The 19,610-nt window shown below is 43.0% G+C and overlaps 1 protein-coding gene across 1 annotated transcript; it reads right to left on the bottom strand.

The window, feature by feature from the left end:
- Nucleotides 1-2,702: 2,702 nt before the first annotated feature.
- Nucleotides 2,703-7,081, bottom strand: LOC120034443 (sphingosine 1-phosphate receptor 1-like). The gene is made up of 2 exons (XM_038981009.1): nt 6,930-7,081; nt 2,703-5,619 (listed from the first exon to the last, which is right to left on the bottom strand). The coding sequence occupies exon 2, from the start codon at nt 5,339-5,341 to the stop codon at nt 4,139-4,141; it is 1,203 nt and encodes a 400-aa protein (XP_038836937.1). The 5' UTR covers nt 5,342-5,619; nt 6,930-7,081; the 3' UTR covers nt 2,703-4,138.
- Nucleotides 7,082-19,610: the final 12,529 nt, after the last annotated feature.

Raw genomic sequence — 19,610 nt, 5'->3', positions numbered from 1 at the left:
AATTGTAACTGCTGCAGTAATAATGTGTTGCTGTTATTAGTTGTCTACCCATTGAATTTTCCTAATGAACATCTTTGAGTCGAAAAGCCCCAAGGGATAAAATAATTGGCAGGGCAGAAAGCCTGACATGAGTTATTGTGGAGATTATCTCATTTTAGAGCAACTCTATTTATTAAATTTGTGGCCAGCTGAAACTTGACCCACTTTTGCAAAAGTCCATTTTGACCAAGTGAGTTCAACCATTTATGGTTGAGAGGACTTGTTTCTAGTCTTGAATGGAAAAGGGCAGTTTTTTGTTCACACACAATTTATGCAAATCTTACCATTACTCTTCATTGCACGTCCCACACGTTTTGTAAATGAGTCATATTTTATTGTCAATGCTTAGGTAGGTTTCTGCCAGTGTAGCATGTGGTGAGTAGTTGGTTTGATACAGGGCGGGGGACAGGTTTCGTTTGGATCTCAACTCGTGTAACCTCGTCAGCTGGGGGTTTCATGTTTATAATATTACTGGAAATGGGGCATCAAGTATATTGTCCCCAATGACTGCTGCCTTCTCTGTGTTACCACAAGCGCATGTCTTCTTGGGTGGTTGCTTCTGGTATGGATTTGGTGCACTGTGGGTTAAGTGGGGGGGTTTGTCGTGTGTGCTTGTGTGTTTACTTTAATAACTTCAGCATCGATCAGACATTTACATTTTATTGGGATATACAGTACATTGTTTCTTTGGCATCTGTCTCTGCTCTATCGTGGGAAAGTACACCTTTGTGTATACAGTGGGGAGAACAAGTATTTGATACACTGCCGATTTTGCAGGTTTTCCTACTTACAAAGCATGTAGAGGTCTGTAATTCTTATCATAGGTACACTTCAACTGTGAGAGATGGAATCTAAAACAAAAATCCAGAAAATCACATTGTATGATTTTTAAGTAATTAATTTGCATTTTATTGCATGACATAAGTATTTGATCACCTACCAACCAGTAAGAATTCCGGCTCTCACAGACCTGTTAGTTTTTCTTTAAGAAGCCCTCCTGTTCTCCACTCATTACCTGTATTAACTGCACCTGTTTGAACTCGTTACCTGAATGAAAGACACCTGTCCACACACTCAATCAAACAGACTCCAACCTCTCCACAATGGCCAAGACCAGAGAGCTGTGTAAGGACATCAGGGGTAAAATTGTAGACCTGCACAAGGCTGGGATGGGCTACAGGACAATAGGCAAGCAGCTTGGTGAGAAGGCAACAACTGTTGGCGCAATTATTAGAAAATGGAAGAAGTTCAAGATGACGGTCAATCACCCTCGGTCTAGGGCTCCATGCAAGATCTCACCTCGTGGGGCATCAATGATCATGAGGAAGGTGAGGGATCAGCCCAGAACTACACGGCAGGACCTGGTCAATGACCTGAAGAGAGCTGGGACCACAGTCTCAAAGAAAACCATTAGTAACACACTACGCCGTCATGGATAAAAATTCTGCAGCGCACGCAAGGTCCCCCTGCTCAAGCCAGCGCATGTCCAGGCCCGTCTGAAGTTTGCCAATGACCATCTAGATGATCCAGAGGAGGAATGGGAGAAGGACATGTGGTCTGATGAGACAAAAATAGAGCTTTTTGGTCTAAACTCCACTCGCTGTGTTTGGAGGAAGAAGAAGGATGAGTACAACCCCAAGAACACCATCCCAACCGTGAAGCATGGAGGTGGAAACATCATTCTTTGGGGATGCTTTTCTGCAAAGGGGACAGGACGACTGCACCGTATTGAGGATGGATGGGGCCATGTATCACGAGATCTTGGCCAACAACCTCCTTCCCTCAGTAAGAGCATTGAAGATGGGTCGTGGCTGGGTCTTCCAGCATGACAACGACCCGAAACACACAGCCAGGGCAACTAAGGAGTGGCTCCGTAAGAAGCATCTCAAGGTCCTGGAGTGGCCTAGCCAGTCTCCAGACCTGAACCCAATAGAATATCTTTGGAGGGAGCTGAAAGTCCGTATTGCCCAGCGACAGCCCCGAAACCTGAAGGGTCTGGAGAAGGTCTGTATGGAGGAGTGGGCCAAAATCCCTGCTGCAGTGTGTGCAAACCTCTTCAAGAACTACAGGAAACGTATGATCTCTTTAATTGCAAACAAAGGTTTCTGTACCAAATATTAAGTTCTGCTTTTCTGATGTATCAAATACTTATGTCATGCAATAAAATGCAATTTAATTACTTAAAAATCATACAATGTGATGTTCTGGATTTTTTAGATTCCGTCTCTCACAGTTGAAGTGTACCTATGATAAAAATGACAGACCTCTACATGCTTTGTAAGTAGGAAAACCTGCAAAATCGGCAGTGTATCAAATACTTGTTCTCCCCACTGTATGTATATTTTGTAGACTGTTCCATGTTCTCAAATGAATTAAGTTGACATTTGCTTATCAGTGTTTATGCACTTTTCAGTGTAGAAGTATATGGTATGTGATGACTATATAGGTCAAAGCCTTTTATAACTGGTGGATGATGGGAGGGTATGTTTCCTGTGAAAGATCTGAAACATCGCACTCACCACATTGACACTAGCACTTTCATATTCTCACACATGAGGCCTCTGGCTTCACAAAGATTTGGTGAGAGGAAATAACTAGATTTAATGTTATTTGTATGGATGTTTATTCTGCAAAACAATGACCAAAAATACTGTTTTTGTAGATATTGTTCACATTTATTTATTGTTTGAATGTACATATAAAACATTGGCAGTGGCCTCATAAATTAAGTTTAGTTCAGAATAAACAAAATATAGAAACTATAGTTCATTTTATTTACACAATATACTGTATAGTACAATAAGACAGAAATATAAATATTTTCATTTGTACATTTATATACAATGTGAAAACAGATTTTGAATTGCTTACTTTTTAAACATCACTGCTGTCACAATGGAACTTTATACATGGAACCCCAAGCATTTGTGGTTTGTCTTTGACAAATTTCTATTAACCACTGTTTACAGAAGATAGACATAACACTTCATTGCATGAGAGGGATTTTCTCCAGCTTGTTCAGGAAAGTTCTGAAGGCTATTGTTTTTGTGAACAGGTTGTGTTCAATATGATTTCCATACTTTGAGTCCACAAAACTAAGCCTAATCTGTCCTTTTTATTGCTCACAATCATGTCTGCTGCTACGTGTGTTTTAGAGACCTCCAAAGATGTGCAAACCAGAAGAGGCATCAACGTGAAATTCTCTGTGTGTCTAAGCCACCAAGCCTCTAATGTTGGTCTGGGGACCTCTACCCAGAATTCCAGCTGACCTGAGATCAGATTACAAAAATGCCATGGTTCTGGCAGCAGTTTTGGGTGTGGATGCTTCATGTTTTAATTACATGTCATTATGTTTGTATTATGTATTTTCTGGAGAGAGGATATAAGGATGAGCCTTAGCATGACTAAAATGTATACTTTATGTGTATGACTCAAAATACAATTTACTGAGTGTGTTTCAATGTTTGTATAATAAAAAACATGAATAACATTAATTTCACAGCTGCTGGTTGAGTGGTTTTCTTTAAATACCGGTAAATGGTGAATTCAAAATGCTGCTACAAACATGAATCCATTCCTTCAGGAGGGTTTTTCTTTTCTGCAGTTTGGATTATGGAAGATTGTTAACGTATGAAAGATATATTGTATCTCAGCATACGAGAAAAGGATTTTCACAGTATGAGAACAGCATATTAATCCGTTAAATGCTTGGCGCCGAAGACTAAAAACCAACAAGGTATTTCTTTCTCTAACACTGTGACTGAGGTTTGACTTCCTAACAATAGACTGACCAGTCTTTAAGTGGAAACCTCCAGCTTATCTGTCTAGGAAGAAAATGCCAGACCAGGGGAGGAAGGCAAAACATAGCACAATGGTGGGTTCCGCTGACGTTCTCTACCATTGAGGTGAGAGGAAGAGTATTACTTCCTCCTTGCTTGTAGTTCCATTTACAACCCATACGTAACATGTAGTAGTCTCACAGCTGTAAGATGGTGCCGAAGAGTGGTCCAGTCAAGGGGGTATCCAGAACTCTGCTCTTACTGTAATTGGACAATTATCCATTATTACTGCTGAGTCACATTGGGCCGTCATGGACAAGTCATGTCTTTGACATCCTGGGGTAGATGGCTTTAATAGTGGAAGGGGTGAAGTTGGCAGAGGAGACTGTGATCTCCAGGCCCTCCAGCCTATGGGAGGGCGCCTCAGTCTTACTGGTACTGCACTCCAGGAAGGACATCCCTATCTTCTTCACCTGGCCATCCTTGGTGAGGAGGCAGCGTCGACACAGCAGCCTCAGGATGGCCCTCCTCATGTCCTTACTGGTCAGGGTATAGATTATGGGATTGAGGAGAGAGTTGATCATGGCGATGCCCAGGAAGTAGTCCGCCTTGAAGAGCACCTGGCAGCTCCGTGCCGGGCAGCAGAAGTCCAGCAAGAGGAGGATGAAGAGAGGCAGCCAGCAGACGATGAAGACACCCAGTACGATGGTGACCGTCTTCAGCAGGGCCATGTACTTCTGGGACTTGCGGGCCAGGCCTTTGCGCTGCGGGCCAGAGCCCAGGTGCTTTGTGTTGGACTTGACAGTGTGGAAGATGCGCACATAAAGCACCACGATGGCCAGCAGCACAGCGGTGAACACGGTGATGAAGAAGAGGATGTAGCTTTTGGCGAAGAGCGGCAGGACGGTGGAGCACTGGTCCAGACGGCCCATACAGTTCCAGCCCAGGACGGGCAGCACCCCCAGGAACACTGACAGAACCCAGCTGGCCCCGATCAGGGCAAACATCCGGCCTCGCTTGGCCCCCTGGTAGGGCTTCATCCTCACCATGGTGACATGGCGCTCAATGGCGATGGCCAGGAGGCTGATGACGGAGGCGGCCAGCGTTATGAAGACCCCCCCCTCCCTCAGGAACCACAGCACAGGGGTCATCTTTAACGTGTTGGCCCCTGAAGTCACAATGTTCACCATGTAGGTGAAGCCTGCTAGCAGGTCTGAGAGTGTTAGGTTGCCTAACAGATAGTACATGGGCAGATGGAATTTCTTATTCCTCCAGATAGCCAACAGCACCACAGCATTCTCCAGCACTATGAGCAAGCAGATCAGCAGGAAGGCTATGGCCTCTGGCTTTAGTCCATCCTTGTACTTGTTCTCCTTCAGTTTGCCTGTGTAGTTGTAGTGTTCTCTGATGACAGCATTGCTCTGGTACTCGTGGAACATCTGGAGCAGGTACCCTGCCGAGGGGGACATGGGAACCACAGTGGGGGCAGCAACAGCAGCGTAAGCGGCATGCGATGCTTCCATTGGTATTCTGGGAATGTTGCTTTCTTTTTAGCTGACAAGATGCTTTCCACTCTGCATCACATAGTTCTTAGGCAGTCCATAATTCAGTATGTTGGAAGTGGGGAATGTACATTCCTTAGGAAATCTATCTTTGAATGTCGTTTCTGACAGATAGATCAGTCCAGTTTTTTGTATTTAGTATTAGAATGGATGGTAATAAGAATGTTCAATGTGATAGCGTTATCCAAAACTGTGCAATGCCTGGACAATCCACTGGATGGCTCAGACAAGCAAGAAACCTGGAAACAAAATAACAGTATTGAAATACAGTATAATAGCCTATTTATCTGTAACAACACACACATGTAAATAAAAGGGAGGGGGATGTACATTCTTCATTAATCTTGTATTTAACAGTACCTGTCTTCGTTCAAATTCTAATAGAATGTTTTTGAGTATGAAACTAGCAAAGACATTACTCCACAGGTGCCTTACAAATGAGAAATTACCAAGCTAAGGCGCCATTAAATAGACATAATAACAGAATTCCCAATATTAGTGTTTTGTCCTGGAGAAACTTGGCCATTTATGTCACTAATTCATATTGATCTTTAACATATTTATCTTCATCTTCCAGCTCAGTTTTATTTTTGGGGGGCAAAACTGTCATTCTGCCTGTCAACACACACACACACACACACACACACACACACACACACACACACACACACACACACACACACACACACACACACACACACACACACACACACACACACACACACACACACACCACTCACCACATACGCTTCTGCTACTGCCTATTTACTGTCAGTTGTCTATCCTGTTGTCCAGTCACTTTATCCATACCTATATATACACAGCTACGTCAATTACCTCGTACCCTTGCACATCGACTCAGGTACAGGTACTCCCTGAATAACCATTTTATTTTTACTCGTTATTGTTATTCGTTGTGCACTGTGTATTTATTCCTTGTCCCACTATTTCAAATTCATTTTTTTATCTTTAACTCTGCATTGTTGGAAAAGGACCAGTATGTAAGCATTTCAGTGTTAGTCTACACCTGTTGTTTACGAAGCATGTGCAAATACAATTGTATTAAATTGTATTTGAGGCACTGTTGCCTATCTGTTTGAAACATAGCATATGATAAAACACTACTTCAAAATTATTATGGATTGGGTATGCAAATGTATGAATTAAGTTACGTTTTTTAAATAATTATTAGTTATTCAAGTTTTTATTATTTCAGAAAAATAACAAGAAAACAGTGAAATCTGTTGTCATCAACTTGTCAGTGGACAAGTATAGGCTAAAGGCTTGTATCAAAATTGTGAGGCTAAATATCTGGATTTTCCACAACATTGCTGAATTTCTCAAATATAAGACAAATAAACATGTCCTTGCTTTAGCCTAGTTATTATATGCCATCAAATTATAGAATTTCGATAAACTGTCTAAAACGCCATAATATCTGTTGAATAAATAAATACCAAACAAGTATCATTCAAATATTTATAAAAACGAAAAATACCCAGTACAAATATAAGTAGGCTATTACACAAATATAACTACAAAGACATACCTTTTAGAAGTTTAGCTTTGCCTGAGAACGTGTTCTTATTTAGCGCAGTTGTCTTGCGTTTGAATACAGTACGCTCTGACCGATGATCAGACGTGACAGATTGTGATGGGAGAAAATAGACTGGTGCGAGACTCGACTTGAAGTGGGCTGGGCTGGACTCTGCCCTCCAACGCTCAGCCTTCCTCTCTACCTCTCCTTTACTTGGCTTCTGAAGTCGCAATAACTGTAGGTAAATACATTGCCCGAGGTGGCTTGGAGATGAAATAGCATTACTCTCTGATTTACAATTATTGCAGGGATGCGGTGTGAGGCATTTATGATCTGTTTTGGCTACAGGCAGTTGCGCATGCTGTAAGGTTTAAAAGTGCATTCTTTCTAGGTCAATGCCATCTGATATGTTTTTGATCTGTGGTTGTAAAATGGATCACTATACTACTTCCCAACCTGGTCTTAGAGCATTTCATATGATTCTGTACATAAATACATCACACTCCATTTAGTATATGTTACGTTTCGTATGGATTGTATTAATTTGTGGATGTTTATCATCCATTTCGTATTATGTGTTCCGAATTACAATTTGTATGATATGTTATACATTTTCAAAATGTACAATATGTTACGAATTTGCTAATTGTATGATAATAATCCAATAATCCAATTTGTTGTGGCTAATGTTATCTAGGTGGCTAGGAGGCTAACGTTAACCGTAGCTACCTGGCTAATGTTAGCTAGGGGTTAGGGTTAAGGTTAGGTTAAGGGTTAAGGTTAGGGTTAGGGGAAGGGTTAACTAAAAGGGTTAAGGTTAGGGTTAGGTGAAGGGTTAGCTAAAAGGGTTAAGGGAAGGGTTAGGGGAAGGGTTAGCTAACATGCTAAGTAGTTGCAAAGTAGCTAAAAAGTGGCATGTAGTTGAAAAGTTGCTAATTAACTAAAATGCACAAGTTTTCCGTGATGAGATTTGAACATGCAACGTTTGGGTTGCAAGACGTTCGCGTTATATGCTCAACCAATCACTGATTAAGAGGGGTTGGGTTAAATGCGAGACACATTTCAGTAGAAGGCATCCAGTTCTACGACTGACTAGGTACCCCCCTTTCTCTTTCCCTTTCCCTTCTTTAATTTTGCCTTAAGTAACATTCTGTCTCATGTAACCATACCAAACGTAACATATCATACTATGTAAAGTGTTGGTCCCACGTTTCATGAGCTGAAATAAAAGATCCCAGAAATGTACCATATGCACAAAAAGCTTATTTCTCTCAAATGTTAGTGAGCATTTCTCAATTGCCAAGATAATCCATCCACCTGACAGGTGTGGTATATCAAGAAGCTGATTAAACAGCATGATCATTACACAGGTGCTCCTTGTCCTGGGGACAATAAGAGGCCACTCTAAAATGTGCAGTTTTGTCACACAATACAATGCCACAGATGTCTCAAGTTTTGAGGCAGTGTGCAATTGGCATGCGGAATGTCCACTTGAGCTGTTGCCAGAGAATGTTAATTTCCCTACCATAAGCTGCCTCCAATGCTGTTTTAGAGAATTTGGCAGAACGTCCAACCGGCCTCGCAACTGCAGACCACGTGTAACCATGCCAGCCCAGGACCCCCCAATCCGGCTTCTTCACCTGCGGGATCATCTGAGACCAGCCACCCAGACAGCTGATGAAACTGAGGAGTATTTCTGTCTGTAATAAAGCCCTTTTGTGGGGAAAAACTCATAATGATTGGGTGGGCCTGCCTCCCCAGTGGGTGGGCCTGGCTCCCAAGTAGGTGGGCCTATGCCCTCCCAGGCTCACCCATGGCTGTGCCCCTGCCCAGTCATGTGAAATCCATAGATTAGGGCCTAATTTATTTATTTCAATTAACTGATTTCCTTATATGAACTAAATGTCAGTAAAATCATTGAAATTGTTACATGTGCGTTTATTTTTTTGTTCAGAATATTTTGAGGGCCCGGATTTACATTTACTATGTTACATCTAGTATATGAGACCAGGCTGCACTTACTACAATGATATGGTACTTAATTTTTAAAGACTGTCAGTTTTATTGGTTTACTTCTTATCTTTACTCACACTCTGAATGAAAACATGGGCCATGGATCTTTTTTCATGATTTGGACAACGCTCTCTGTCAGTCCCCCACCTCAATGCGTATAGAGTATGCAGCCCTTCCTCATAACCGTACATGTTTCTGAGGATGAGGAGGATGATGGAAATATAGCAATATGTGCACTTTGTGCAGTTATGATAAATTACTACATTAGTATGTGGAAATTACGTAAAGGGATGGTGGGTGGCTGAGTGGCTGGATCCTACTTTCTCTAAACAGGAAGCCATCTCATTGTGCCTAGAAGGGAGAGGGATTTCCTTGAGAAACACCTATGAAGTCATAGTAAGACGGATTCGACACTGACACTGTGCATTCCAGCTTGACGTGGAACACACTGTCCTTTGGGAATGCAATGCCACCTTACTCATTTCCAGTTAGAAGAGGACTCATAATACGTTGTAAACAAATCACGTTTACCAAACACACATACATTGTTTTTGTTACTGCATGAGACATGAGACTCGTTTTTAGTCGATTGGGTTCCATTCCTCTGACATGCTCCATCAGCTTCTAGAGGCTAAATCCATTTAAGCAATCTTTCTCTGTAAGGCTGTTTTATTTAACTGTTGAGGAGGCATACTTCTCACGTCAGCTGCTTCTCTGGAGTTAAACTATTTATTTTCTTGCCCCCATTAATTTCCAGTTGGCCCCGCAGTAGAGAACTGGTGGTAAGCCCTGACTTGTCCTTCCTGTCTCAGTTGTCCCCTGGTCTAAGGTCCACCCAGTGGCTGCTTGCTCAGGAGGTGATCCTCTCCATGGGCCTGTCACCCGAGTGGCAGTTAGCCTCCTGCTGTGACACTATCTCACCATATCACCCTCATTAACACACAAAGAGTAGACAGAATGACACCCCACTCAGCCCAGCTGCTTCCCACAGTAGGAATCTAGTCAGTCCCCCATTATTCTCCTTCAGGTCTTGTGTCTGTACTCTTTATTAGTCGCCCATCGCCCCTAGGGAGTATAGTACATGTTTGAAGTGCTTTGGATTTGGATTATATATTTCTGTGACGTTGGTATTGTAATGTGGAAGTCAATGGGAGTAAAGATAAGCTTTTAATGTATCTGTTGTTTGTGTGCTCTGTGTGTTGTTGTCCCTTTAGGGAAGGCACGTTGCCAGTATGGCTGTCATGTCTTGATTGATGAGCCAGAAACCCCCTAAAAAAGAGGGACCCTGTTGATCAGTCTGACAATTCTGCTTGTTTCATAATGATACAGGATCATTTCTCTTCTGAAAAGATATGCATTACTATTTTGTCCATTGTGGGATGTGAGAAAGTCAATCACACCTCAGTGTGGCATTGCATTCTGAGACTATGACAACTTCCTTTGGCTGCAGCATTTCAGCGCTAATCCAGTTGATGAGCAACATTCTCACCTCAGAATAATATTCGCACCTCAGTCAAAATAACACAGAGCCTGTCATACATACTGTTTGAAGGACCCTGAAAATAACACAGAGCCTGCCATACATACTGTATGAAGGACCCTGAAAATAACACAGAGCCTGCCATACATACTGTATGAAGGACCCTGAAAATAACACAGAGCCTGCCATACATACTGTATGAAGGACCCTGAAAATAACACAGAGCCTGCCATACATACTGTATGAAGGACCCTGAAAATAACACAGAGCCTGCCATACATACTGTATGAAGGACCCTGAAAATAACACAGAGCCTGCCATACATACTGTATGAAGGACCCTGAAAATAACACAGAGCCTGCCATACATACTGTATGAAGGACCCTGAAAAGATCATGAGAAAAGCACTCGCACCTTCCCACTGCTTAGAACAGCGTTTCGTTAGTGTGTTTATCCAATCAAGAGCTTGTTAGATATCCTCATCCTCTGATTCAACGTTGACCCCTTCACTTCACAGGGTCAACAGAACAGAGGATGAAAGTGAGGGGTTAAACAATATTTCATCTGGATGACTGGTTGAACTCAAAAGGACATGTCTTCTCATCCATCCCTGTTCTCTTGCTCCCTTACTTGTTCCACGCTATCTTTTTGGCAGGATTCATCACAAAACGTACTGCGTGTAGATGCAAGCCACAAGATCCACATGAGCAGAAAGTGTTTGCACTCGTTCTTCTCTCTTCTCTCTTTCTCTCTCAGTTATATGCAAGGTGTCATATTTGAGATGTACAGTAGGTTGAGGGAGTGACTGTTTTTTCATTTGGAAGTTGTTGAGTTGGGCGGCTTGTTGACCCGATGTTGTACTGGGTGAAGTGAGGTCATGGGATTTCCACTCCTCCTGTCTGTAGCATTGTAACTGGGTAGGGTGGCTTGGACACAGTGTCTGTCCATCACAAACCTCTCACAGAGACTACAGTGTAGAGACTAAAGGACAGAGACTGACAGAGTTCATAAAAATGTCTCTGAATGTGCGCAACAAGTTGCTCGCCTGCCTTTCTGTGTAGAAAGACCAGGTTTTGATGGTGATTAACTACAGCTTAGTGTTCAAACAATGACCTCAGCACAAGTTCCAAATGAGAGGAAGTAAGAGGAACATATGAAACTGCTGGACTTTTCCTTTCCATTACTGGTCCGTCTACCTCTGTCAGGCACGTCACCTGACTCTCCTCCCAGCCGCTGGCTGTCTGGAGCCCTCTGAGGCTGTCCTGTGATACAGTCCTTTTCTAAACCACACAACAGGACTCACTACACTATTCTCTCACAATTTGAATATGGATAGATGGAAGATTGTATCTGCCTCCCTCTCTTGTCCATTCCCTGTGTGTGACTTCTAGTATGTAAACTAGCATGTCTTACATGGAAATGAATGCAAATATATCAAACATGGGCAGCAATTGTTGTATTAAGTGTATGGGCCATAGTCTCTACTCGCCTGTAGTCTCTAGCTTTGTGTGTTTGGAATTCTCAAGTAGAGCAGAATGTCAAATTGCTGTGATCCAGACTTTTTGTTTTTATAAGGAAACACACTCTTGAAGTTTAGCCTTTGTGTGTAAGCCAGGCAGACTTTATAGAGAGGGGTGGTGCAATAAAACAGAAATTACACTGGAATGCATTCATTTATTTCACTGGGTAAACAAACTTGTTTTAATCTTTTCCCATGTACATTTTTCCTCTTTTTGAGTGGAACAGGAGATGGAAAACGCTTTGTATAGTTTGATGTTGTCGTTGCAGTCAGTGGGGATTGTCTGGGACAAATAAACAACAGGAAGAGGCTCCCATTTGGGAACAGTTTGATTATACACACACTCTGCATATGTGAATGTAACTTTGTCTGTGCATAAACACAAACATCCTCAGCTTTTATCTAAACCTCTACAAATCCTCACTCTGAAGCTGACGTGCATTGCTTTTTGAATACAAACCCCTGCCACAGAGATATCACCCTAAAAGTGCAGTGTCAACACATTTTCCCTGCTGCTGTGTCTCGTCTATCAACATAATATAACAAAGCATTCCAGGTCCCCTTTTCACTGACGTAGCAACCTTCTGAAACACTACATTCTAGAGGTTGGTTTGGTCCCCAGCCCCTCCTCAGGCCTTAGGATAAAGGGTTTTACTAACAATGTTCCACTTACTTGCACTTTCAATTCTCAGGCTCCCTAGCTAGCATCATGGTGGATGACCTAAAATTGTTTGCTCATGCTATTACATAAGTATTTTTACAGATTAGCTGTTGCTTAGTGTGATTTGAATGAAGAGTCTTATGAAAGGCTGTTTTGTTCATAGAAGCCGCACTGAATCGTGGTTTGGGATGAGTTCATCCTGGAAGGAGGAATGGAAGAAAGAACATTTCCATGGAGAAGGGGAGAAGGGGTGGGGGTGTAACCGTTCTGGGTGAGTCATGTGAATGAGTTAGGTCTTTCACAAGATTTATTCTAACTTTTTCAATGACCAATACGCACCAAACAGGCCACCATGTCTTAGTCAGGAGTCAGATTCTGGGAAGAGCCACCCTCGCTTCCACACTGTGGGGGCAGCCGTGTTGGAGGGGGGCGGAATCCAAAATGAAATGATAAACGGCAAGACTCTTTTCATCAAGACGATGGGAAAATGCAGCATCCGACCCTGGGACCCTTTCCCGTTTTGGTGTTCCCCTGGTACACGATAAAAAAGTGAATGTGTATTCATTGAATGAATGAATACACATGAATAAAGTTGTCTTCATTTTTCCTCTGGTGAACTCCAGCACTAATGAGATCTAGCCCTGGGTTCATACTATCTTCCTGTAGAGAGGAGAGCATACCCTCTGACCACATCACCTGTGTGTTAGCTACTGAGGTACAGGATATGGGTCATTGTAACAGTGTCTCAATGATGCCTTTTATGGGTTTGGGGGAAGTAATATAATATCTCTGATTTGTATTTAGGACAGACTTTGGAAGTGTCCAGACCTAATATGTAATGTAAAGCCATTCTAAGAAGCACACGTCAACATTAAAAATAGCTTTTATCAGGCCCATTGTCTGTATTCAATAGCCGTACCTAACTACGACCACCCCCAGGCCAGTCATCTCACAAACATCACTATTCTCCAATCCATTGTATAACCTTTTTACCTCCATAAAAAATAAGACCATAAAGTTGAACCTACAGTGCCAGAAGTGAGCCGGACTGGAGTGGCGGGCTTCCCGAGAGGAAGGTTAATCATTAAAACATGGAGTGTAAAGGCTGATAAGGCAAAATGCTACTACGGCCATGCCCTGGAGTCTTTTTCTTCCCTTGTTCCGCTCTTTCTTTTGATTTGGATGCGGTTTGCTTCAAGCGTTTTGATTGTTGATACGGCCCTGTTCAAGCCAAGTCGGGTGCAGTGTAGCGTGACTAACAATGTTTTGAGACAATGTAAGTGTTCCTTCTTTTATTCCCCCTATGCCTTTTGGTGTGTTTATTAGGGTTAAATGAGCACTGTGGAGGGAAACCAGCCCACTCATTCACTCAAGTGAGGGACTATGGTGGTGCTGGAGATTCCTCTGGTTGTATGCCTGCACAGTTCTCTCAATCAAGGGTATGGATGTTTACATATAAGATGCACTTGGCTCAACCCGTATGATGCTGTGGTGAGGACGGTTGGACAGTAACTTCTAAAGTATGTTGGGATCTGTAATTTCATGAGCAAATAAACAAACCAAATATCTCTAATAAGTCATGATTCACCAAACCATCATTGCACTAAATCAAATCAAAGAATAAACAAGAAGTTTGTCTCTTGGACCATGTTTCTAAGGATGGGATTTCCTTAGCTCAATCCATGCAAACCAGCAAATAGGCTAGATTTAAACCCTTCTTAGTGAGAAACTAAACAAATCTATGAGTTTGGTTCCAGCACACAGCTATCACTAGACCTCTCGCTTTCTGTCTTCTTCCACCCCCATCGCCTATATGTTAAATATATGTTCCGTATATTGTTTCATAGCATTCCCTAAAAGCGGAACGTAAACCCTTAATTATGTGTGTGCTCTGTCAGTGTGGTACGGGCCCGCTCTGGGGGAAACCAGGCAGCTGTTAGAGTTACCCAGACCATCACAGAGGTTCTGCCGTGCATGTTCCACTGATGCTCAGCTTAACCCAAACCAAAACTATTGTTGTCTCTGCTTCTCTGATTTCCTGCACTACATCTCACATAAAAGAGAGAGTAATGTTTGGCCTTTCATTGTAGCGAAGGGCTTAAATTGGACTTACAACCCAAAGACCTTATATTTTCTCTTAAAAACGTGTGAATCTAACTTTGACTATTGTTAGAATATAATTGAAACCTGACATATTTTATTAAGAGAAGAGTGCATACTGTGCATGCTGCCTGTGGTGGTGATAACCCCCATCACTACAGGAGTGCATACTGTGCATGCTGCCTGTGGTGGTGATAACCCCCATCACTACAGGAGTGCATACTGTGCATGCTGCCTGTGGTGGTGATAACCCCCATCACTACAGGAAGTGAATTGTCCTGCCTTTTGTGACTGTGTTGTCATTGGTTGACAATAACCCTCTAGAACCCATTACTGTAGATCTAGCCAGCACAATCTGGAGAACACAGTCAGAACACTCAGACATGGGCCTGAGTTTGATGGGTCTCTAGCTACATCTGTATCCCTGCCTCCCTCTCTCTACCCATCACCAGCGATTAACCGCCCTGTCTTGGGCTACACAAACCAGGACCGGTTACTTCCTCATCTGGGTCATGGCGGTAGTGGTCCGTGGCAGTCTCTCTCCGATCATGTATCGTCAAGTCTGTGCGTGTTGGAAACAGGCATCAAAGATGGGAAACAGCTGTGGGGCCAAGTTGCCGGTGGTGATAGTGTGTACTGTAACTGTGAAGGGCATGATGGTGACAGTGCTCAACACATGGCAGGAAGTGGACATCAACACCCCACTGTGTCTGCGCTCTATCTGTGTACCGTATGGCTGTGGAGGTATGTGAGGTATTCCGCTGTAAAACATATCCAGGAGACAAGGAGTAGATGATTTCCAAACTCCTGTCTCCTGCACTTTGTAACTGTAGCCCTGGAACAGCCCCCTCTTCAACCCAGGAGAGGGTTTCAAATCCCCAAATCCTACCTCATCCACACACAGGGACAAGGAATTACAGCACAGGCTCATATTGGCTTACGCTCTTTGTTGATGTTCTTTGGAAATTAGTAACATGCCTTTCCATTCAGGCTCATCCCTTTGTTTATTTTGATGAGCTGTCTAAATTGAGTTGAGAGACGTATCATTTTGTGGGACGGCTGATTATTTGGACACATGGTTTCTGTTATCATAAACATGATTACCCGTATGGATTCCATGTTCTTTTTGTGTGATCCCTTTGGAAGGTTTACAATATCCTGATCCTCTGTTCATTTAAACCAATTACCACAAGTAATTTACCCCACTGTCTTTCTTTCCCCTGTGCATCACATGTTTATAACCCTGAAAAATGGTCTGGCATGGTGTTCATGTTAAATTATGTTTAAAAGATTAAATGGGGTGACTGTTTTAAAATGTAGTTTTATTGGAAGGCTTATTGGGGGACTGTTAACTAGAGGGAAAGCAGAGCCCTGTTTGGATGCCAGTGGTTTTCACAAGCTGTCTATGGTTCCAAACCTCCAAACCAGCGCTAGCTGGAGGAATGTCAGTTTCCTCACGTGTGTTTTTATCATGGAGGATTCTGACCCGAAGATAGCAACAGCAGGACCTGGTGAGAATATGTTACTCTGGACTGCATGTACAATAGGCCACATGGTACAGAATGTATAGGATTGACTGGAGGCCCTCTGAACATTATGGTAGTAGTGCTGGGGGACACTGGTCTACTAGAGCCCTGTGTTTTGGACAGTCATGTCACATGACCTGGATTTTAACCTTTTATTTAAATATATATATTTTTTATGTCAGATGGTCCAGCACTATCCTCAAATAATCACTTACATTTTTTGTGTAATTCTCATTTATAGAAAAGGCTTGACATGACAGTCCATAACTAGGGATGCAAAATTCCTGGAACTTTCAATAAATTCCCTGGTTTTCCAGAAATCCTGGTTGGAGGATTACAGTTTTCCTGCTTATTCCTCCCTGATTCCGTGAAACATCCAACCTGGATTTTGTGAAAACCAGGGAATTTATCAAAAGTTACAAGAATTTTGCAACCGTACCCAAAACACAGGGCCCTACTTATGAGACAGAGACAAAAGAAACACACTACGTGGATGGCCTCTCTATTTTAGATACGAGGATGTACGTGGCTGCCCTTCACCACTTGAAGTTGAAGTTGAGTGTGGGGATACAAAAGAAAAGGTTGAATTGAGTGATTGCTTTGAAACCAGTAAATGGATGACCTTGTTTCAATAGAGACTTTTCAGAATAATGTTTTTCCCAAGACAGACTTGATGAGTTGTACAGCACAGTGAGTTCACTGGCCTACAGAATATAGGCTCTCCAGAGACACACTCTCACTCTCTCTCTCTCTCGCCCCCTCCCTTCCTTCCTCCCTTACAGTTCTATAAATCAAATCAAATGTTATTTGTCACATGCGCCGAATACAACAGGTGTAGACCCTACAGTGAAATGCTTACTTACAAGCCCTAACCAACAATGCAGTTAAAAGAATATATATAAATACCAGAAAAAAGTAAACAAGGCTATATACAGGGGGTACCGGTACAGAGTCAATGTGCGGGGTCACCGGTTAGTCGAGGTAATTGAGGTAATATATTCATGTAGGTAGAGTTATTAAAGTGACTATGCATAGATAATAACAGAGAATAGCAGCAGTGTAAAAGTAGGGGGGGCAATGCAAATGGTCTGGGTAGCCATTTGATTAGATGTTCAGGAGCCCCATGGCTTGTGGGTAGAAGCTGTTTAGAAGCCTCTTGGACCTAGACTTAGCAGAGAGAACAGTCTATGACTAGGGTGGCTGGAGTCTTTGACAATTTTTAGGGCTTTCCTCTGACATCGCCTGGTATAGAGGTCCTGGATGGCAGGAAGCTTGGCCCCGGTGATGTACTGGGCCGTACGCACTACCCTCTGTAGTGCCTTGGAGGCCGAGCAGTTGCCATACCAGGCAGTGATGCAACCAGTTAGGATGCTCTCGATGGTTCAGCGTAGAACCTTTTGAGGATCTGAGGACCCATGCCAAATCTTTTCAGGGAGAATAGGTTTTGTCGTGCCCTCTTCACGACTGTCTTGGTGTGCTTGGACCATGTTAGTTTGTTGGAAATGTGGACACCAAGGAACTTGAAGCTCTCAACCTGCTCCACTACAGCTCCGTCGATGAGAATGGGGGCGTGCTCGGTCCTCCTTTTCCTGTAGTCCACAATCAGCTCCTTTGTCTTGATCACATTGAGGGAGAGGTTGTTGTCCTGGCACCACACGGCCAGGTCTCTGACCTCCTCCCTATAGGCTGTCTCGTCGATGTCGGTGATCAGGCCTACCACTGTTGTATCAACGCCAACCTTAATGATGGTGTTGGATTCGTGTCTAGCCGTGCAGTCATGAGTGAACAGGGAGTACAGGAGGGGCCCCCGTGTTGAGGATCAGCATGGCGGATGTGTTGTTACCTTTTGTTTACATTATTATATATTTTTTTTTCACCTTTAGTTAACCAGGTAGGCCAGTTGAGAAAAAGTTCTCATTTACAACTGCGACCTGGCCGAGATAAAGCAAGGCAGTGCGACACAAACAACAACACAGAGTTACACATGGAATAAACAAACATACAGTCAATAACACAATAGAAAAGTCTATATACAGTGTGTGCAAATGAGGTAAGGGAGGTAAGCAAAAAAATAAATAACAGTATGGGGATGAGGTAGTTGGATGGGCGATTTACAGATGGGCTATGTACAGTTGCAGTGATCTGTGAGCTGCTCTGACAGCTGGTGCTTAAAGTTAGAGAGGGAGATATGAGTCTCCAGCTTCAGTGATTTTTGCAATTCGTTCCAGTCATTGGCAGCAGAGAACTGGAAGGAAAGGCAGCCAAAGGAGGAATTGGCTTTGGGGGTAACCAGTGAAATACACCTGCTGGAGCGCGTGCTACGGGTGGGTGCTGCTATGGTGACCAGTGAGCTGAGATAAGGCGAGGCTTTACCTAGCAAAGACTTATAGATGACCTGGAGCCAGTGGGTTTGGCGACGAATATGAAGCGAGGGCCAGCCAACGAGAGCATACAGGTTGCAGTGGTGGGTAGTATATGGGGCTTTGGTGACAAAACGGATGACACTGTGATAGACTGCATCCAATTTGCTGAGTAGAGTGTTGGAGGCTATTTTGTAAATGACATCGCCGAAGTCAAGGATCGGTAGGATGGGTATGTTTGGCAGCATGAGTGAAGGATGCTTTGTTGTGAAATAGGAAGCCGATTCTAGATTTAATTTTGGATTGGAGATGCTTAATGTGAGTCTGGAAGGAGAGTTTACAGTCTAACCAGACACCTAGGTATTTGTAGTTGTCCACATATTCTAAGTCAGAACCGTCCAGAGTAGTGACGCTGGATGGGCGGGCAGGTGCGGGCAGCGATCGGTTGAAGAGCATGCATTTAGATTTACTTGCATTTAAGAACAGTTGGAGGCCATGGAAGGAGAGTTGTATGGCATTGAAGTTCATCTGGAGGTTAGTTAACACAGTGTCTAAAGAAGGGCCAGAGGTATACAGAATGGTGTCGTCTGCATAGAGGTGGATCAGAGAATCACCAGCAGCAACATCATTGATGTATATGTACCTACCCTTACCACCTTTGGGGCAGCCCGTCAGGAAGTCCAGGATCCAGTTGCAGAGCGAGGTGTTTTGTCCCAGGGTCCTTAGCTTAGTGATGAGCTTTAATAGTTAACTTCTTATGGCTGCAATCCCGGTAACGGGATGATGAACAGCCAGTGAAAGTGCAGGGCGCCAAATTCAAAACAACAGAAATCTCATAATTAAAATTCCTCAGACATACATGTGTCTTATACCATTTTAAAGGTAATCTTGTTGTTAGTCCCACCAAAGTTTCCGATTTCAAATATGGTTTTCAGCGAAAGCACTACAAACGATTAAGTTAGGTCACACCAAACCACAATAAGCACAGACATTTTTCCAGCGAAAGATAGCAGTCACAAAAAAAGCACAAATAG

Source organism: Salvelinus namaycush, chromosome 41 (genome assembly GCF_016432855.1).
Source record: "Salvelinus namaycush isolate Seneca chromosome 41, SaNama_1.0, whole genome shotgun sequence".
In the NCBI taxonomy this organism is placed as follows: domain Eukaryota; kingdom Metazoa; phylum Chordata; class Actinopteri; order Salmoniformes; family Salmonidae; genus Salvelinus; species Salvelinus namaycush.
Note: the sequence above shows the minus strand (reverse complement) of the source record. Positions and strands in the feature narration are given on the sequence as shown.